This window comes from Lagopus leucura, unplaced genomic scaffold (genome assembly GCF_019238085.1).
Source record: "Lagopus leucura isolate 7727_CA_CO unplaced genomic scaffold, USGS_WTPT01 Super-Scaffold_100159, whole genome shotgun sequence".
NCBI lineage: Eukaryota > Metazoa > Chordata > Aves > Galliformes > Phasianidae > Lagopus > Lagopus leucura.
The window spans coordinates 14,802,509-14,825,174 of NW_024962335.1; the positions used below are offsets into that span (position 1 = coordinate 14,802,509).

Sequence of the window (22,666 nt, forward strand, 5' to 3'; positions counted from 1 at the left end):
AGAAACAGAGAATTAAAAATGCCTCACAATGAGAGAAAAGAAAAGGATTGATTATAGTCAAGTGGAAATTGTTCTTTTGAGTTTGGTGGGGTTAAGCAGGGAGAGGAGGTAGAAACCAGCTGGAGGAAAACCAGCCAAAGCCCTAAGAGAAGGGAGATATTCCACAAAGATCAATGACTCTCTGGTCATTTCTTTTCTGAAAAGCCATATAGATGATGTTTTGACCCCTAACCGCAGAGACACAAAAAAAGTCGTATAAAGTTAAAACTTCATATAACAGTCCGCAGTTTCATCCATATAAAGTAGGTTATTTCCAAGCACAGAACGTGTCTTAACTCTTGGATCCACAGTTAATTTTCTTATTAAGATGTTTTGAATTAGCATCTTTAAATCAGGTTTTTCTCACTTATCTGCCCTTTGCATGTATGTATATATTGGTGATAGATTTGGAAAGAAAGGTTAAAAAAAAAAAGAAAGAAAAGCAAGCACCAGCATCAGACTGTGTTACACACTTTGCTACAGAGATGAGAATTAATTTGCAGTTATTTTGCTTTGCTGTATGCTAATGCTGATTTGGGAGGTACTGTTTGTTCTACCTTTTTAATATCTAATCTTATTTTCCAGTTGTGACTTGCTCCATGATTTCTGCATTTGCTCTATGTTATCCAGGACCCAGAGGTTCAGATAACCATCTATTTCAATCGCAACCTTTTCGCTCACTGCTATTTGTATCTAGACTTGTTGCACGTATGTGTGGAAGATATCATCTGTTCATAAAGCAAAAGATGAGGCAGAATTCTATTAAAGTCACCAGTGCTTCTCTGATGAGTAAGAACAACAGCAGTCAAGGCCTGCAGGAATACAAAAATAATTTTGACAAAAACATATAAATTCCTGTCCCCTTACAGTTGTTTCTCAGTGTGAATTAATATTATTTTTGTTAAGTACCCAGGCACAAGAAATTCTAAATCTAGAAAAGTTACACAGCTTTGCTAGGCTCCCGGTATCCTTGACAACCATTCATATAAATAGTAAGGACCTGTTAGAGGGGTAGGGACTATCAGCATAATAGAAACCTGTGAATCACCTAGGAAAAAATTAAACTCAAGGTTAAAGTCGTTTACGTTCCCCAGAAAGCATTAGGAGAATGGTGTGTTTTCGTTTAATTCAGGAATCATGTTCTTCTGTTAATATTGGTTGGATATGTGACAGGAAAGAAGCAAAGGTTTGGATTTTTGTTGTGGTTTGTTTTGTTTTGTTTTTTCTTTTTATTCCCCTCCCCACGCTCAAGGTGAGATGCAGATAGGTTCCTTTTGGTGTTTCTCTGGTGGCAACTTTCAGGTGGTGAGTCACTTTCTTCCTCCTGGGCTCTGCTCACTCAGAATGAACCCGTCTCTTTTGATTCTTCTTTTTTTTAATTGCCTGTAAAAAACAGTGTGATAACGAAGACATGAATGTTAGGCATATTTATTTTTAACCTGCTGATACTCTTCTTTCTAAGATTACATTAATCCAGTCTCAGCAACAGTATGTTTCATCTTACTCTGATAAATCAAGAGAGGGAGGATGGAGATCAGCCATGTGGGTTTAGGTGTGAGGCATGGCCAGCATGAAATGGGAAAGAATATCCTGAAACTGACCCTGATCTATGCTCATGCTGCTGGAATTGTGACTGTTTTCGTGAATGTGAGAAAAGTCATGGGAAAACTTCACAGCTGGATGAAGTTCTACCTGTGTGAAACTGAAAAACAGTGATGAAAAATACTGCGTGTTGAAAAAAGTGCCTGCTCTGTGCCAGTAATATAATTTTGTTTATATTCCCTGCCTTGTTATGCTTTGTGTTGCAAAATAAACATAGGAAAATGATGGTCATTAAATGGTAACAGTATTTTCCTCCATCTGAGAAACTACCTGAAAGCCACAGTTCTTCTGGCTTTGTCTTAAATAGAATCACCTGATTTAAAAAACAGCATTTTTATCTCACTACCTCTAGCAGTCATAGGAGCAGCAAAGCACTAAATGAGTAATGAAAAAGCTATGCAAATAAGTTATCAACTGTGTCTAGGAAGTTATTCATCCAATCTGAGGAAAATAACTCGTTACTATGATCTGATTCCATGATCAGAATTTCCATGGGTGTTTCCCATACTTGGGCTAATTATAAAGGCTGAAGGAATGACCAAAGAATTTGGTTTGTCTTATGTCACAGAGAACTCTCCAGTTTTAAGTTCTTGCCCATTTTGGTACAAGTTTTCAGGTCACTGTGAGACAGAATTCAGAATATTTGTGCAAACCTAAAACACTCTTTTTGATTATACCATGACATGGAAGTTTCTGTCTCTTTCGCTTTGCTGGCCATTTTTCAGATCCTGAAGTTAGTTTGTCACCTTCAGGAATCTTTTGGAACGTGGGCAAGGTGGGGATAATTGTACTAGGTGATCTTAGAAGTCTTTTCCAACCTTAATGATCTCATTTCTTAGTCCATCTCTGAGAGGGGTACATGCAAGTGGCAGCTTCTGCCTGTGGGCATGAACCCCACCAATACAACCCTTGGATTCTTGCAAGATATTTGCTGTAGTGATGCTTTTGTCAATTTATCTGAACAAGAAAGAGTATATTTTATTTGGAGTGGACATGAGGATATTATTTCATAGCAGAGGATTATTTTGATTATTTTTTTCCCCAGGGGTGTCAAGGAAGATGCAGTGAATTTAGTGAGAAAATCAGTGTAATATGGTTGCATTTTTACAGTGTAAAGAGTTTAAGGATATGCTGCCAGGGAAAACACTTCATCAACCAAAGTTCTCCCATCTTATCACACTGAACAGGAAGGATTTTCTGTAGCTCAGGGGGTGCCACAGTGCTATATGCTGTGAGATAGGGAGGAATTTTGATAAGAAAATGGGAAAAATATGTTACTGAACAGACGAGGAAGGTGTGAGAACTGCAGCCCATTCAATCAGAAAAGTCAGGCTGGGAGGTAGTCAGATTCGGTTAGCTGGAGAAAGGCTGCATCTGCAAAGGAAATGCAGGGTCAGGTTTGTGTGATTGGTTAGCTCATCCTCTGAGTGTTTTATTATGTACTTCCTCCCAATCCTAGCAGAACATAGCAAGCCAAATTGTTAAGTTTTCAGTCAGCTGTTGTTCTTAAGAGTTTAAGTGATGAGAGGAACATGTACAGTCCCTCAGAATATCTTCTTCTGTGTTAGCTACTGTTTTGTGTTGTGATCTGTATATGTATTTACAACCCAGCACTAGGGTAAGGCTTCTAATACATTTTCTCTTTCCTTGTGCTTCACTTTATAGTTCTTATCCTAATTTTATTAAGGTAACAAGGAGAAGGATGAATGCAGAAAAAATGATACTTGAAAACAAAATACCTCAGCCTGTAAGTCTGAGGACATTTAGAAGCATGGGGTATAAAGAGGAATGTGATGGTGTTTGAATTTAATTAATTGGGCTGTTAGCAAATACAAAACTGTGTCCCATGCTGGCACACAACTTCAAGGTATATTTTTCTCCTGACATAACCAGAGCACTTGCCCTCTTCCTTTTCATTCTCATGCTCATGACTGGCACTAATCCCTGCACCATACTTTTGACACTCAACTTTCCAAGCTATCTTCCTTTATCCTGATCCTATAATCAGGTGGCAGCTCTTAGTAAATTAGAGAAAAGAATTCTAACCATGTGTGTACAGGGATGGGCTCTGAACTGGCCATAACCACTCAGGGAAATGGGTTTGCTATTAACAATAGTTCTGTGAAAAAGAATGACAGCCAAATTAAATTGGTAGATAGCTGGATCCATACAAAGAGGAGTAGCAAATAAGCTGTGGAACTCTTTGCAGTAGGATGTTGCAGCTGGTTAAAATTTACAGCACCTAAGAAATTGTCAAATTTACAGATGAAAATTCCCTGAAAAGCTGTTAACTACAGGAATACCACCTTTAGCTAAGAAACTGGTTAGCCTTGAAGTGATGAGGCAGATGGACTACATCATCTTCGAAAATCTCTTTCAACTGAACTAGTCTAGTCTAGTCTAGTCTATTCTGCTCTACTCTGCAATACTCTATTCTACTCTACAGTAATCTACACTACTCTACTATATTCTGAAATTGACACACCTTGCCAGACGATGGGAGCATTGATGGGAGAGATACCACCGTAGAATTTCCATGCTTTTATGCTGTTTAATAGGCTCTCTGTTATTGGAGGCTGCCTGCGGAGATCTATAGACTCTTGATCAGGAACCATACAGGCACCCATAAAGTCTTCTTCCTGTTGGTCACAGCTCCCACCCTAATTATTTTCATACAGGTAATATTTCCCATGCTGCTCTCTGCTCAGTCTACAAGTTTCAATCCCCTTCATAGACTCCTAAAGCCTTGGCATGTGGTTGCTATACAGTTCATTCAGAAAAGTCACTTGTTTTCCCTCAGTCACAGAAGCAGGGAGCTTGATTTTATTTTCAAGCTGTATGCATTAGACTTCTTTCCTTAAAATGATTAGGGTTCTCCTCTGCAGCTGGAGCAACAGTGAGAGATCTGAGTTGGGCTCTGTATAGCCACAGTGTTTCGTTCAGCTTGTCCTAGAAATGGTCTATGCAGTTAGGGAAGACCATGTTGGCAAAATATCCCTGCACGTGGAGGCTGTTGTTGCCACTTTTCTCCTATTTACGGAGGTAATCAGTTCTGTATAGCATGCACTTGAGCATGTACATCCTGGCAGAAGAACTGAATAATGTAAACAGTTTGCTTTCAGTCTTCAATAATCATAGATTCACAGAAGGGCTTGGGTTGGAATGGACTTTAAAGCCCACCTAATTCCAACTCCCTTGCCGTGGGCAGGGCTGTCACCCACCAGGTCAGGGTCTCATCCAACTTGGCCTTCACTGCCTCCAGGGATGAGGCAGTAAAAATGGAAATAATAGAATCATAGAATCACCAAGATTGGAAAAGACCTCCAAGATCATCCATTCTGATGAAAGATCTTTAGTAAGATATTTTTTAACTTATCTTACTGAAAGTGAATAAGAATCACTGTCAACACCAGCTAAATGCTTCTCTTTCCTCTCATGAACTAAAATGCAGATTCTGAGAGCTAGAGATCTGAGATAAAAATACAGACTACGTTATTTCTACTGAAGTGAGAATTACACAAATGGGAAAGTATGTCATGCAATTTTGTGTCAGTTTACTCTTTTACTAACTCTATTTTTTTTCTGCTCCTCCCATACCTTCTAGGAATATTTGTTCTCAGAAAGCTATTCTGATGCAATTTGTAAAGCAAATGATTCACAGACATTCCTGTATGGGCCATTTTAACTAGTCTAAAGAAAAAATATATTAAGACCTACAGAAAATACTGAGATAACTTTTACATAAAGGAAGTGGCTAAAGAGGACAGCTTAGAGGTTGCGCAGTTTCGCAGGCATTTGTGCCTACGCCACCTTAACTATTTCAAACTGGCGTTACTGAGCACCGATTCAATCATAGTGTTCTTGAATTTTATTTTATTTTTAAACAAGGCTATATGTGATGCCCATAGAGAATGAGCCTTCATAGTCTTGTTGTGTAGGGTAAGGAGTTTTTCTTGGCATGTATTTGACATGGTTACATTATTCATGATTAGCAATGCCAAGCAAGAAATTATTCATTATTCTAATTTGACCCCTGTTTATGTTTTAGTCAACACTACTTTAGGAGGAGAGAAAAATTCAGGTATGTTGAGCCAACTGACAGTTTAAGCTTCAGCTCAGGTTCAAATCAAACACTCGGACCACTTGGAACAGAAACTGTTCCTCTTCATTTTCAATAGCAATCGTTTGAAGAATCAGGCTTCAGGATGGCAAGCCTGCCGTGTGTTGAGGTTCTGGGAATCTTGAGGGAAAAGGAAGTAATGGCTCCTTGAAGGTGACTCTTTTCCAGCTGCCTTTTCCCTTCTCTGCTTGTTTCAGGCTATCCTGGAGACATCTGAGCCCCTGCCATATTAGGCTCATTTGCATAAACATATTAGGAGTCATTCTGGAGCAGTATTGCATTTGGACTAATTAAATGAGGGACATGCCATCCAAAATTAATAACACGGGAATGGATAACAATAAAAGCAAGCTCAAGTCTCTAAAATTACATTAACTCCTGCATTATGTCAGTATGGCTGGAGAGCTGATCCCCATGGCTGGTATAGCACAGCTACATCAAGTGACAGATTCAAGATGATGTGCAGAGGTTGGGGAATCGAGATAAATACTGCTTTGCTGGCACTTAGCTGTGATGGTCCATTCCTTGGGCCATCGTTTGGGAGAACTGGGATCGCAAATACTTAGAGTTTTGAGGGCGTGGGTTTGAAGTTCTCTTTGTCACACACATACAAAACAGTTCTGGGGAGTATGGAGATTTATGTGTGTATACCCAGAGACTTAATAGTAGCATATTTCAGGAAGACAGAAATTAGATTTCTCTTCTAGGCACCATGCGAATTACAGAGAGAACAAGCAAGCAAGAATGAAGTAAGAATGATGGCTTCATAAATGAAACCACGCTGTGTGTTACTTCACTCTTGAATGTGTTTCATAATGGTTTCTACCAGAGTCCTTGCATTTTTGCCCATTCACTTGCTTCTCCTAATTCTGGCATTCAGCAGTGCAAATCTTATAAAGGAGAGCACAAGTACGTAACACATTCACTTGTCTAGGTGCAACGCCAGCAAGGTAGTGTGAGCAGATGCTTATATGCAAGTTATATGTGCAGGCAAGTGAAAGCACTAATTTATTGTCAGGATGAGATATTTTGAAAAAATAAAACACAAAAACCAACAACAAAGAAAACCATAACAAAAAAAATAATAGAAACAAAAGAAAAACCAACCAACTTCGCATCTTGGAAGTTGTTTTAAGATAATCTGATTTCCCTGCCTTTCCCCTTAAAATTTGACTTTAAGGAGAAAAGATTTGCTCTGGTATCCTCAGTCTTTTTAATTAACTTAGTGGGGGGAAGGTCTGCCCTGATACAGGGGTTGTGAGTATACAGAAGAAAGTTGTGTATCTTGTTAGAAGGAAAAGAGAAGGTCAGCTTTGGCTGGTAGAAGCCTTGTTTCTTTATATTCAAAAGGAAATGCACTCTATGTAGCTATTATTAGCTTTTCTTTAACCACTCTTCCAACTTCCCAATAAAGTTTAGGAATTGGTTCTGTTACAGGAAGGTTTTCTTGAAGGATCCTGGAGGAAGTGAGTTCTTATGTGCAAAAGCTATTTCACATAACAATTTTTACAGTGCCAGTAAACAGATACGAGGCAGTTAAGCAACGGAATCAAACTTCAGAGCTTTATGAATGCACTGGGCTTCTACCTACCTCCTCTGAAGTATAAATTCCAGGCTAAATCCTGAAACCTTTCTCACTCAGGCTGCTGAAATTCAAAACACTAATGGAAGTTAATGGGAGCACTGCTCAAGAGAAAACTCAGTAAAAATCTGAGAACTTCAGTGCGTGCCCTTTAGAGCATTAAACAAGGAATTTCAGACACAGTAATAAGAACAATTCAAAAACTTTTATACCTCGCTTTTCAGTGATGACTTCTGATATTGAAGAACTTGAGCTCACAAGAAGTGAAATATATAGCTCATGGAACAATCTAGTGTCAGTAGCACAGTGAGGCATGGAAAGCCTTGTAACTAACTTTGGAAGCTGTAAAAATGCTTTGTTTAGCCCTTGTGGAAGAAGTATAAATGTTTAGGTTCGCTCCCTTAATCAAATAAATAAATAAATAAATAAATAAATAAATAAGGCTACAGATCTTCTCCTTTCTCTGCCTTTGAGTATCTCTGTATGATGTCAGTAGTGATAAGATAAGGGTGTAAGGTCTAACGAAAATTTGAGCTTTCAATAAAAAAAAAAAAACGTTTTGCAATTTTCTGGCCTGTTGTTCCAAGTGAGTGGCATTTTAAAATTCTGACCCATAAATCTGTAATAAAGGAAAAAAAAAAAGTTCTACTTCATAGTCAGAAAATTCTGGGAATAGCAAACACAAACCTTTTTTTTTTTCTGTTTGAAAAAGAAATTAATGTATGATGCACCTGGAGTTGTGGATTAAAGATATATTTCACTTCTATCAGGGTATGTGGATGTCTCAGAACAAATTGTTCTACGTTGAAAGGACTTGTCTGATTTTAATTGTATTGTATTAAAAAGTTGCCTCAATAAATCTTTTTTGTTCCAGCATTCAGAAACTTCAGGGTATTTCAGAACTTCTAATGTTTATTTGAAAAAAAGTTTTAGATGGTTCTGTTTTGCTTGTACTCACAGACTTTCCACTGTTACAAGAAACCAGAGTCAGAAAGAGATTATGTATCTAATTGAGATTATTTTTTCTTTTTCTTTCTCATTTCCCTTTTCCTGTTAGTCGGAAGTATCTTGGATCCCCAACAAACACTACTCTGGGATTTACGGGCTGATGAAGTTGGTTCTGACTAAGACTCTACCTTCCAATCTTGAGCGAGTGATTGTCCTCGACACAGACATAACGTTTGCCACTGACATTGCTGAGCTGTGGGCTGTCTTTCACAAGTTCAAAGGTATTCTAATGATTTTTTTCCTCTTTATTCATGGAGGAGGGACGGTGGTAAAGCAGACAGCAGAATGGAGGTAAAAGTCTGAGTTACACTGGATGGTTTCGTTCTTTCAGTGTAGTTGTTCTATTTGTGAACACTTTCATCAACAATGTCCCATATAGAATGATGGACAACGCTTATTATCAGTGTAGTTTGTTTTATTGATCCAATCATTTGGGACAGACAAGATTTTGACAATAGAGTAGATGATAAAGAATTATGAGCAAGCTTTACTGAAGTACCATTCAATCCCCGTAGGTATCCAATACTTGGAAGAACTGGTTTTATATTACTTCTTATTAATAACAACTGATTAATACTTTTAATGTAACTTCTCTGTGATGCCACTGACAGTGAATGAAGCTTGGATCATATTCAGACTGAGGAGATTGAAGGAGGCAAATTTGCACATCTGAATAGACATGAGTTACTGTGTGTTCCTGTTAAAAGAGTTGATAGAGGCATCTGGATGTGTTCACCTAATGCAGCTTCCTTCCCCGTATCCCACGGCTCCTTGAAAACATTCTTGACAAGGAAGAGACACTGTTAGAGTAACTGTGTAATGAGATGGTGACAGAAAAGCTCCCCAATTCCTTGTCACAAACCAGAGTGCTTTTCCTGGCTAGTACATGGCTAAAACTACCTAGTTAATTCTCTCAGACTTGCGTGTTGCCAGCTCTTCAGGGTCAGAGGCATGCCCTGCTGTTCTCTTGCCCTCAGAATGAGTACTGGAGAGCTGGTACATGCAGAGGCATTCCATTGTCCTGTCTTGACAGCTCACAGCCCCATAGAAGTTCAGCCTTGATGTTAATCAGTTCTCTTCAAATCACCTCGGGCAAAAGTCAGCCTAAGCGAATAGAAGAATTTATTTACAGAAGCCAAAATAAGCCACTCTGTTACAAAGGTGACAGAAAAGAGAGCACATTCAATCTGCTTAACCCATGTTGAAATCCAGAATGCCTTTTTGCCTTTGCTGTACCCAGCTAACAGGCAGTAGCACTTATCTTCTGCTCAGCCATCAAGCACTCAGTTCTAGTGCTTACTTCTCAGTGCATTTTTTTCCTTTCAATTTTCTGGAAATACCAATATCCAAACCAGAAGCACTCATTTACTTATTTCACTGAACTATACACGAGCTTTTTTCATTAAGGAATATAAAGAAGTGTATGAAATGAACTTGGGCACAGATCACTGCATGGTCAAGGACACTAAAATCTGAATTGAAATTAGAGAGATCCTCTCCTTGTTTATGTTTTCTGGCCTAGTTTCAATGAAGGCTTCTCTTTTTAATGGGGTAAGAAACTAAGCATAAAGCCAAACTTGTAAAGAAAGGAATAGGGAGCAATGAAGGCCTAAGGAAAAAAATACAGGCAGAAGAGATGGAAATATGGACAAGGATGTTTACTGAAAGCCAGAAAAGCAGATGTAAACCAAGGCAGTCATTCAGCTAATTAGAGCTGTGGAAAGCTCTAAGTCACACACAGAGCCAGAATTCCTGTGCACCTGCCAGCCCTCATAACATACCTATCACTCCCATGTCACACGTGTATGATTTTGTAAGTTGTGTGGTTTGTCTTCTTAATTCCTGCTGACCACCTGCTTCTCCACAGTGTTTTACACGTAGCAACAAATTGCTCAGTGTCTACATCTGCTCATCTCCCAGATGGTCACATACAAATAAAGGCTTAATAGCACAATCCTGTAGAGCGGGGAGCTCAGCAGGGTGGGAGAGGACTCAGGAAAGCATGTGTGCCCAAAAAAGTGATCCAAAATCTTGGAGGGAAGAGAGAAATGAAAGTCTGTCAGTCCAAGCTTGTGGTGCAGCTTACTTTATGGAGTGCAATCCCATTAAGCAAAGATTCAGTGAAAATGGATTGTGGAAGACAAGGGCAAATAGTCTGGAGGGTTGCTGCCCTTTTACTGCTTAGTAAAAGATTGATTTAACTCACACAGTGATTCTCAATTTGTCATCAGCGTCTTTTTATTTTTCCCGTCAGTGTCTCATGTCATTAGCCCCAAATATTCAAATGAAGGGTCTGTTTTTAAACAAATGTTGTAGTCATCTCCCTTCAGAAGTACCAAGTAAGTTTATGAAGATTCCTTTGGGACAATTCAGTGTATTTGTTGAAATATCACTTAAAAGAGGTGCAGAACTCTTGGGAAGTCAAGTTCTAATCTCCAAAGGAACCTGACGTTGTCCTTGACCCCAGTTTAAGGGGCAACTTTACAGCCACAGGTTCCCTTCTAGGAATGTTCAAATACCCAACTGTTGGCCTGAATTGGCCATTATAAATTGCATGCACCAGGATACTGTTCAAGCACATACAAGAATTTTTCACGTCAGTGAAACCCCCTTCTGTGGGTTGCTGCAGGGTAGCACTTGGGATTGTCCAGCACAGCCTCTTCCAATCTGAAGTCAAGTAGAGATGGGAGAAGGACTCTGTGACAATTTCTGTGCCCAGGAAGACTTTTCTTCTCATACCAAAATAGTGTCTAAAAGAGAACAGTAACTCAGATTGTCATCCTCTTGGAAGAAACTTAAGTTCCATCTAGAAACCAAGAAGAATTTCTTTACTGTGCAAATGACAAAGCAATGGCAGAGATACTGTTGAGTCTTCACTTTGGAGATCTTCAGAACCTCTAGACATTGTCCTGGGCACCCTGCTCTGAGTTTCCCTGCTTGAGAAGAGCTCGAATCAGATGATCCAGAGGTCCTTACCAATGTCAATCAATTTCACATTAACGATTGTCTTGCAGTTTAGCCAGGTATGATTTTCTGTGTAGAAAAGCCCCTCGGTGTATTTTTAAGTAGTACCTAAAATACTCAGTATCCTTGTTCTGCAAAGGTTCTTTCAGTCATTTCAAGGACTGCAGAGAAGATCAGACCCTTACATAGTAGCTTAATATATTAGTTGTTAAAACTACTACTATATCCACTCTGCAGAAGGAAAAAAATTGAGTAGAATTCCCTTTGTAAATTACTGTTCTTCTGCCCTTTTCTGATAAGCTCTTTGCATATGCCCTTATGATAAGTGGTGCAACTATCCTGTGCACAAATTAAGGATCCACATATGTGAATTTATTTGAAAACCTCCTCTTTGAAGTGGCAACCTTAGGCTTAGGGAGAAATTCACACCTCTTTTCAGAAGAGACTGTCTCTCAGCAATGTGCCATTTAAAATTTTCTTTCAGCAATTACTAAAGATCGTATAATTATTACTTTCAAATGCAAGTTTCAGTCTTTATGTGTAAATACGTCTTTGGAAACCAGTAACTTACTTCAAGAGTCAGACACAGGTTTTCAGCTGGGATCTGAACATTTCTTTAGTCTTATTCTCTCCTGTTCTCCCAAAGATAAGCAGTCTGTTTCTCTAGAACAGATATATATATATATATGCTGCCAAATATTGACTTCAAAGGTGTGAGTCTGCAGTCCATCTAGTGAAGATAACCTGTCATGCATGTTTTCTGTGACTTAGTTGACACTGATTAGGTTTTCTATTCATCTTTCACAGGATTTTGACAGTTCTAAACTTGAGAAAGCATCTAGCCTAAGGGCAAAAGAATGGGACTGTAGATCATATGCATTCTTAGATGAAGTGCTGCAAAGTATTTCAGACAGCAAGGATTAGTGTAACCAATATACTTTTATTGCAGAAATTGTGTGAATTCTTCTGAGAAAATAGCCAGTCCAAAGCCATGCTCTCTGCCATCAATCTTAAAGTTATTTTAAAGGCCACATCAGATAATTGTTTTGATATTTTTGCTTACCCAGATTCTTGGCATTGAAATGTGGTTATTTTATTCTGAGCTTCTCATTTTGACTTTAACTGTTTGTTAAACATGGGTTCTCATGAGCATTCATTTTAAATGTCTATGTGAATTTATTTGGGATTTGACTATTACGGTCATGATAATTATTTGTTACAGGTTGTTGTTCCAGTCAGGATCTCAGCCTGTATATATCATGCGTGCTTTACATATCACAGAATCATTGAAGGTTGATTAAGGTTGGAAGGACCACTGAGATCATCTTGTCCTACCATCAGTGACCACTCATTCTATGAAACATTTACCCTTTTCTTGACCATCTCCCAAGATGGTGACTCTACCACCTCCCTGGACATCCTGTGCCAATGCTGCACCACTCTTCTGAGAAGAAATTTTTCCTGGTATTCAACCCGAACCTTCCCTGGTGCAACTTAAGACCATTCCCTCTTGTCTTATCAGTTACCTGAGAAGAAGAGGCTCACCCCCCCACCTTGCCACAACCTCCTTTCAGGTCATTGTAGAGAGTGATAAGATTTCTCCTGAGCCTCTTCTCAGACCAAATAACCCCAGTTCCCTCAGCTGCACCCCAACAGACCCGTGCTCCAGACCCCTCACAGCTCTGCTGCCTTTCTCTGGACACACTCCAGGGCCTCCATGTCTTCTGGTAGTGAGGGGCCCAGAACTGAACACAGCACTCGAGGTGCAGCCTCACCAGAGCTGAGTACAGAGGATGGTCACCTCCCTGCTCCTGCTGGTGGCACTATTGCTGATATTTCTAATACAAACAAGGATGCCGTTGGCCTTCTTGGTCACCTGGGCTTATATGAATTGCAAGAAACAATCTCTGTGCTTTACTTAGTCTTAGGTGACCATTCTCCTGTCTGCGCAGTTCCCTTAGGCCATCACTGTACATGAGACACAGGTGAGGCCCACAAGTGAGACCTGAACAATCTCTGTAGAGTTAAGTGTTGAGGGCCCCTTTATTAAATGGAATTCCATGTCTAAGTACATGCAGTATCTCAGAGCCTTTATTGAGCAGTGATGACCTACCACAATATGTTAGTCTCACAATCCAGCCAGCTAATGCAATGAATGTTTTAATTACGTTGAAACAGTACAGCAGGATAGAAATTAACCGGTGTGTTCCAAATAACTCTACCTGTAGATTAAATCATCCAGAGAATATAAACTGCAATTAGTGTTGATCTCTGAAAATCAGTCTTCTGTGGAAAGCTGAATAAGACATTAAGGTAGAATCACCTACCTTCATTACCAAGGCATCCAATAAGGAGAAATGGCAAACTTAAGACTGATTCCTGTATTCCTACTTTGCATGAGGAAAAACATGCAGTAGGTGTTTGCTTTGTGTCAGGAGCTCAAACCATGATAAAAATCCATACAGATATCACAAATACCAGAGAAGGTCAACAGTGGTTTCGGTACAGGATCAAGTGCCCACAGCTGAGGAAGGATTGGCACGTTGTCAACCCCAAACCTAGAATTCGTAAATGCTCAGCATGTGAGCGCTCTGTCGTATCGCTCTGCAGAATGCCTGAGGTGACAATCTACATACAGGTTAGTTATGAGGTTCTTTGGGAAAAAGAAAATAAAAAAATCACAACCATCCCAAAATTCACCATCTCCTGTGTAGGTGGTTTAGTAGTGACGTTCCTACAAGAACTGTTGTATGTAAGGTTCTAATATGACATACATGCATGGCTTTTAATTTGTGTTTGAATCTGTGTGCCAGAAAGTGAGATGCTGATGGCACCAGTGAGAGTCAGGCAGAGCCAGCAGGTGCTGTACAAATGTGCCTGAATTTGGCTCTACCAGTGAAGCCCTGTGCTAATAAACTATGCCTGTTACAAGGCTATGTTCTTCTGCAAGGATTGCACTTTTGGTAGGTATTCCGATCTTGTGATGATGTGAAATACTCTGTTGTTGCCACTGTTTCATTGTCACCTGTGGCTGAAGCCGGGATTTGAACCCCAAAGTTGTTTCCAAGCAGGTTCCATAGTTCAGTCTCTCAGTTTACAATCAGTAAACCATTAAAGCTTCCACAGATCATTCTGACACAGGATCTCCGCAGGCTGACATGCTGTTTGTGTTAAATCCTGCAGTGATCTTTCTGCATCCTCTGGTCAGTACAATAGCCTTTCTTTTCTCACAGTTCAAGAGGAAGGCATTAGCAACGTACACGATAGTGTGTGAAGAAATAACACAGTATGAGTCAGTCTTTTTGTGAGGGAAACAGGATCACGCTGTAGCAGAGTGCATTAATAAAATTGTCAGGCAGCTATTAAAATAGCTTAAAATCATCTGAAATTTTATAGGTGTCTGAAAAGGCCGAATGGCACTTGTCTTCGCTCATAAAAGGAACATCTGTTAGTTTCTGAAAGACTTGTATAAGTGTTTAATGGTTAGACTACAGTACTTAGCTCATCCTAGGGTTATTCCACAAATGCAATACATTTTCTCTTTGAAAAGGTCCCTGTGGAGACTCTGTCTGCTTAAGATTTTCTGTTCCTGATTTGTGGTGTTTCCATCTCTTCTGCTGCAGAAGCTTTGAAGTTTCATTGAGAAAGAATCCCGCTTGTTAGCTATAGCTGATAGAAGTGCTGGGGTGTGTTGTCCTCTCTCTGGTGATGCAACTGTATCACCTGTGTGTGAAGCTACAGCACTGAACACTGAATTGCAGTTTATCTAGGTGAAGAGCCAAAGAAAGTAAACATGTAGGATATTAGGGAAAAAAAAACCACAAGTTTTTAACCACAATTGGAGATTTTGCTGATAACGAGGAGGGGATCAAGGAAAGAGGTGGCACTTCATCTAGCTGTAGGTGTCCCTGTCCATTGCAGGGAAGCTGGACTAGAAGACCTTTAAGGGTCTCTTCCAAATCAAATGATTCTATATGTAATGTGTTGATTCTGAGGATCTAGGAAGAAAACAGTTCTTTCCACACTTGTCAGATAAGTTGTCAGGCTAGAAGACCTTTTTTATTCCTTTTTTTCCTGATTGCTTTGCCATGATATTCCATTACTGAGGAGGGAATATGTAAGAAAGTTGACCTCCGTAGAAGAGCTCCAGTGGGGAGAGTTTATTATAAGGATCAGCATGTGCACATTCTAGTTTATGGGTTTTAATGTGGCAAGGGACATAATCAGAAAGTTCTGATTATGAATTGCTGCCAAAATAGAATAGCTGCAGTTTCTGAAACATCTGTAGTTCTTTTTTAGCTGAATGGTTCTTTGTTTTCTGCCACCAGGCAGAAATATTCTGAGGTTAAGGGTCAACAGTGTATAAAAATTGTGTGTTAACTCATGGTAGGGGAAATTCTAAAACGAAGAAAAAAGAGGAACAAGGTGTGGATTCTTTATTTTTCCATTTTCATTTCTAAGGGATACCCTTTGGTCATGTTTCCAAGTTGTTTCCTGTGAGGGCAAGGGATGTTTTAATTAAAAAGGAAAGCTGATACCATTTTGTCATCCTCTGATTCCTCAACTGGAGGTTTCAGAAGATAAACCACCCCATGTTACAAGATTTGTAATAAAATCTTGTTGGCAGCACTGAAATCTGAGGGCGCTTTTCTACCTTCTCAACATCAATCTAGTGCTTTTTCTGCATTATTTTTCTCCATTTTTTGTTAAGCTGCCACTCGTTCTACAGCTGTCTTTTTCAGCTTAGATGCTATGATGTATCAAACACCCAAACTAAACATTGTATGACTCACCCAGTGTTGAAGAAAAAGAAATAAAAAAACAAGCAGTTTCTGTCTCCTCTGAACTCTTTCTTCGGGATTTAGAGAGACATTAATTCTATGAATCTCAAGTACTCCAGCTGTGGAGAATAGACCTAGAGCTTTCCAAATTGCCTTGCAAATCTTTGTTAAGGGAAGGCTGGGCAGAGCAAGCCATCATGGGAGCAGAGTGCATGTCCCACATCAGGAGGTAGAAAATCTACCCTCTCTTGCAGTAACAGACTCAAACATTTGTTACCTCTGGCTCAACAATTCACAACTTTGCTTTTTGTCATTGTTGAAGGCTATTCAGAAAAGTGCACTCTTCGCCCTGCCCTTTGGATGCTACTCCCCTTGGCTGGAGCACACAAATCAAGTCCATGTACTGCTTGCTCTCCCTGGCAAGTCACTGTTGCATGAGGTAGCTGACAGTAAGGCAGAGCAAGTGTACAAGCAGGTAGTGAATATGGAGGAGTGACAATGTATCTGTTATCCCAGTGAAGAATTTGCAGTGACCATTCATTCTTAACATGAGCCAGCAGTGCGCTCTGGCAGCTCAAAAGGCAAATGGGATCCTGGGCTCCATCAGGAGAGGGGTGGTCAGCAGGGACAGGGAGGTGATTGTCCCTCTCTACTCGGCTCTTGTGAGGCCCCACCTGGAGTACTGTGTCCAGGTGTGGAGCCCTCAGTACAAGAAAGACATAGAGATTTTGGAAAGGGTCCAGAGGAGGGCGACTAAGATGATCAGGGGGCTGGAGCACCTCCCCTATGAGGACAGGCTGAGGGAGTTGGGCTTGTTCAGCCTGGAGAAGAGAAGGCTGCGGGGTGACCTCATTGCAGCCTATCAATACCTGAAGGGAACCTACACCCAGGAGGGGAGTAAACTCTTCAAAAGGGCTGACAATAGCAGGACTAGGGGAAATGGATCCAAGTTGAAGGAGGGAAGATTTAGGTTGGATGTTAGGGGGAAGTTCTTTACTAGGAGAGTGGTTAGGCCCTGGAACGGGCTGCCCAGGGAGGTTGTGGATGCCCCGTCCTTGGACGTGTTCAAGGCCAGGTTGGACGGGGTCCTGGGCAACCTGATCTAAATGTGTATGTTTGGTGGCCCTGCCAGGCAGGGGGGTTGGAACTACATGATCCTTGGGGTCCCTTCCAACCCGGGTGATTCTGTGATTCTGTGATTCACCTCTGCATGTGTGAAGAAAAGCCAAGCCCATGAGATGCATGAGTCCTTCACCTAAAAGTGAAGTTTACTTTAAGGTTTGTTAGTTGTATTAGCAATACAAATAAAAAAAATTAAAAAATGAATGGATTGGTTTGCATGCCTGAGGCCCTCATTCTAATTACATGCAATCTATCAAGCACATATGCTTTTCACTGTTCTGTGACATGCATTGTAATAACATGATATTCTGTTCTCTCCTTCCTGAACCAGGCATATTCTCTGAGCCTGCCTTGTTCTGCATTAGCAGTCTGTTTTTTTTTAAGGACCTATGGCCCCATTTCCAATTACAAAGCTTTCATCTGAGGTTTCACTTTCTTAGTTTCGTGCTGCAAATCATGCCTCTAATACAGGTAGCACAAGGATTTGCATAAAGTTTTGTAGGGAATTTCTGTCTCAGGCTCAAGCTAGAATGTATTGTCTATCAGTGGTATGACTGTCCCATCAACAAAGTGAGTGCATAGTATTGCTGTTTGCACAACCAGGGAAGAGGGAAAAGAGCTTACAGAACTAAATCTGTTCATTGCGTAGTTGAACTAAGGCAGCCTACAAATGCACCATGTACAGAAACATAGTTCCAAGGAAAAGCTACAATCAGTGCAATATTGGGGAATTAGTAGGCATCTCAGAAGTTCCTCCTTTTTTAGGCAGTTTAGAGAATCAGAGTAATCTGAACCCCTTATTTTAACCCCCAAACAAAAGAAGAACAAAACTCAGAGACCAACTGTGTCCATAGCTTCTCTGTATTTTTATTTTGTTTCCCAAATTTAGTGGCAACAAAATTCATATTTTGCGCTTAAGTTTCACGTATGGCACATCTGTAAAGCTCTTATCTCCGTGCTGGGAAATGTGGTAATTTTTTTTTTCTTTTTTACTTAGCAACTGGGGAAGCTGTCAAATTTATGCTGTTCTGATGTGCCAGGAGAATTTCTGTAAGGGTATATGGGTGGAAGTGTAGCTAGGAACATTTTGTAACATTCAGTTGTGCCATTGGCAAATAGGCCAGACTGTGAACCGTGCAAAGTTTGAGGACCAGCACATGCTTAGTGCTTCTGCCCTGCTGAGACACTGGTAAGGTTGGGCAGGATTAGAGCTCTATAGTAATATGAGTAATCGTAATAATTTTCTCTTACATGCTTGTCTTTGGCTTACTCTGTGCTTCCATTCTTCTAACAACAGAAACTGTGAGCCAATCTGTGCTCACACCAACCTACTGAAATGTACACCCCCCCTGAAACCGGCTGAGGATCTCCTGAACTTCGTTAATTCACGATCTTACCATATCTTCCTGCAAATGGTTGTATTTTATAGACAGTAATAATGTTTCCTTCCTGCATGCTTCAGGATATGGTTATTGTAGGTGCCAAGTGGCATCTGTAGGACTGTCGCCAGGCTTTTTGTCAACCTACTTCAGAGAGAGATTGGTACCAATTTTTATAGTATTTGGAGATTCAGGTAGTTTCCCACACCACTAAGAAACGATGACATGAATACTGTTACGCTGGTATCCTAAAATCCTGTGAGTGCACATCTCGGCTGGTATCAGCTGGCTTTATAAAACATTGGCGTGAACTGGATGATGCTGACTTACATCAGTAAATGATTCTAGCTCCTGTATCTCCCAGTTTACATAAACTTTACAGCTGCTTTTATAGGCTAACAAAAAAAAGCTGGAATAGTCAGGGGAGCAGTCTTTAAATTCTTCTCAATCACTTCTTTCAACTCTAGACCCCTGGTATGGGTCACAAGTAAAAAGAGCTGGGTGATCTCAGCCAGGTCTGATGTGCATGAAGGCTGAATTGTGTAAGCAGGGAAGTTAAAGGACATGCTACTGAGTATGAGTTTTGAGGCACTTAGAAGGAACAGGAGATGATGTTTGCATTACTGTTGGTAAAATTACCACAATCACATGATTCTTTGAAATGTAAAAATGGAAGTGGTAAGTAAACAACAAAATAGCATGGAGATGAAAAGTAGGAGTGAATATATAGGATACTGAGAAGGAAGAAAACATAGGAAAAGAGAGAAGTAAAAACACATCCCAAGTTAGTCAAGATAGATTATCTTAAAACTTGTCTTAGATGAGCTTAAAATGTCGTAAATCACAGTACATATCTGTGAAGCTGTAGAGAAATAAATGTATGTGTCTAGAAATTTCTTGCATTTCCTTGGCAGCAGCATCTGACTATATGAAGAATCCTGCCAAGGAGATAATGGAGTATACATTAGCATTAAGGAGCTAACCCAGTGTTTAAGTCAGTGCAATTTGGGTCTGACCCTCCTGTGAGGTGAGTGCTACAAGTATCACCCCATCTTGGTTGGGGTCATCAACTGGTCCTACTGTCTTTGTTATTATACTTTTATTTGTTTTGCTTTATGGTGCAGGAGCTCTTCTTGTGGCTTAACACTTTCAGTTCTGGTTTACAGAAGAAAGTGGTTAAAAGTTTCTGCAAACCCACTGCCATGGAGCCAAGTGGTTTTCTTTTTCCAAAAATGCCTTGTACACTGTAACACCCAACCAAGTGTTTGTGTGGGGCAGGAGGGCTGAGAGTGATTTGTAAAATTGAGAACAGCAGTAATGAAGTCCCATTCTTACGATATTTTTTTTTATATTTTTTTTTGCTTTGGCTTTATGCTATTGCTTTTAAAGGTTTAGTTGCCATAACAACCCAAAGCAGTCCTGTATTACCATAGAAACATGCTGTTGTGGGTGGCAGTTTTTATGAGAGTCTTTTTTTTTTCCTCTCTCTCCTCTTCACACAGTGTCTTTAACATTGGCCTTTTTGCTGATATATCGCATTACACTACAGGGGTTCCATAAGTGTCGGAATTATGTAATAAATAACTAAAAAATGAAGCAAATACTTAAATCCAAGAGGAAAATCTGGTTGTCTGGGAATAAAGGAAGAAGTAGCAGTAAATTCCTTTTTCTTAACTTGGAAGTCAAAAAATTATTTCAGGGCTGGGTAATCAGTCTACACGAGTAAATACTGAGGCAAAAACACAGCGAAAGGGGAAGTAAGAATATGCACCAGGGACTTAGTATAAAAACAGCTTGTCATGACAGTTGTAGTTATCAAAAGACTGGGCTACTTTAATGTGCCCTGCATGGGGCTGCTCCTTGAGACTCTTCAGAGGCTGAAGTGAGAACTGCTGAACGAGGCAGCCCTCTTACAAAGCACTGCTTCATGCTGAGAGTCGGTTCCAGCTGCATACTGATAGCCTGCTGGATTCGGATGTTGGTCCTGACCTGTCAAGCCCTAAATTGTTTGGGATCCCTCTCTGTCAAGGACTTTCCCTTTTCCTGTGTGAGACCTTTTAATAGCTGTGCTCTGCAAAATCTTCTGGGTTAATAAAAATTGGTAATAGAGCTTCCAAAAATCTGTGTCCCCATCTACTCCCTTACTTGGCTTTGCTAGAGCAGTAGACCACTGGAGTACGTCAGCACTCTTACTTGATAGATTACTGTGCATGTTTATTATCTGACTTCAGACTGAAGTCATGGACCAGTTGCAGACTATATACTCTGTCCCAGCAAAGTGCTGCTGAAAAGACACTGGTACAGATTCATCATTTTATTACGAGCCACACGACTTGTTTGGGGAGACAGTGGAGAGGCACAGCCAGACAGCAGTGGAGATTGTTACTGATCAGGGTTGTTATAGGAAGGCATGACTCTTGTCAGTTCTCTCTAATCTGTTGCATCTATTATGAGAGAACTTTTCCTTCCCTGTAGTTATATTTTAAATACCATAGAACTTTCCTGATGGTATCTTGCAAGAGTCCCCCTTGTCAAGAGCAAGCAGGCAGCAAAGAGTACCATGAAGTCCAGACGTGTTTTATGGTTACTGACTACAATGGCTACAATCCTAGACAAGTCTGCTATTGCTCTTATGTGGCCTTCAGTTCTCCAGGTTCGATTCTGGATTTCTCAGCCCTGCTGATTAGTGGGAAACAAATTTTCTTTCCCATTTTCTGAATATCTCCCTCTAACCTTTTCAGAGACATGATATGCTAAGATGCTTCTTATCCTTCAATTTATGATATTGGAAATCCCATCTATGATCTTGAAGTTTTTACATGAGAAAATTTCTATGTAATATAACAAAGATTTGTTGGACATAACTCTCCTCTTCTTCCTCAACTCCTTCCTCGAGTCAAGAAGTTTCCAATAAGAAGTCAAAGGTTATTGTTAAGTATTGTAAACACTTTCTTCTTTTCCTTTACGTCCTGATGACATTTTCACTTCTACCCCATGAAAAAGTTGTAGCCAAACTTCAGAGAGACTTTTATATCACCTTGAAATTAGTTCCTGTTGCAATATAATTACTGAAGACTGACCACCATGCAGTGTGATTTCTTCTCATTAATCTTACTAAGTAGCTATAGTCAGTACAAATCCATGCTCAGAATGGTCCTTCCACTTCTAATTCAAAACGGGCTGCCACAGCTGCTTCTTTCTGTCAGTCTTCCTGTAAACTCTGTAGTTCATAGTTGAGTTTTATAGCTGAATTAGAAGATACTTATTTTCTTAAGAGCTGAACTGTGCACAGATGCTCAAAGCTAACATCTTTTCCACTTGTTTAATATCGAGGAAACTCACTGTTGAGCAAAGTACATGCATGAGTGGGTTCTTGAACAATAATGGGAAAACTGAATGATATACCCTGAACTTTTCAAAATTGCTGGCTAGTTACCTTCTACAGTACTAATATTAAGGCAGCTGTTGCCTCTTATATAAGCTTCATTTTTAATGGAGCCGTAGATTGAAAAATAATCTTTACCAGTCTCATGACTGACATTTTTTTTCCTATATCACTTGACAGAGATTGATGTATGAGGCCAGCACAGGTAAAGAAGCAAGATTGCTGTCCTAGAATCATCTCAGGATTAGACCTAGATCTGGAATATGTATGTGTGCAGATGGAGAGTTCATGGAGTTCTCCTTTTAAAGTGAAGCAAAGATGAGCAGGAGCTGCAGGTTGCAAAAAGCTCTCTTCTAGCCCTGTAACAAAAGAGAGGTGATTCTAACCCAGTTATTCATCTGGGAGTTTCAGAACACATAACCAGCATTAGCTTGACCTAGCCAGTACACTCAGTACCATTTAAGCGTGGGCAACAAACACTGCACTTGAATATCAGCATGCTTCAATAGTTCTTCATGTGCTTCAGAGCTGCACTGTCATTACATTTGTGACAGCAATATTTGAGCTGCCTCATTTTTCACCTTTCTTACAGTCTGCAGCCCTTTTCCTGTCTTTCCCATTGCCGTGTGTTTTCTGTAGGGAATTGGAAACATTAGCAGCATGCACTTGAGGCACACCTGCAGT

At 40.0% G+C, this 22,666-nt stretch overlaps 1 protein-coding gene across 3 annotated transcripts in view; it reads left to right on the top strand.

Annotated features, from left to right (window-relative positions):
- Positions 1-22,666, top strand: part of LARGE1 (LARGE xylosyl- and glucuronyltransferase 1) — a 277,571-nt gene that overhangs the window by 162,138 nt on the left and 92,767 nt on the right. For all 3 annotated transcript variants that reach the window (XM_042889480.1, XM_042889481.1, XM_042889482.1), the window contains one exon: positions 8,401-8,572. In XM_042889480.1, coding sequence (XP_042745414.1) covers positions 8,401-8,572 — 172 coding nt within the window. The remainder of the gene's footprint in view (positions 1-8,400; positions 8,573-22,666) is intronic.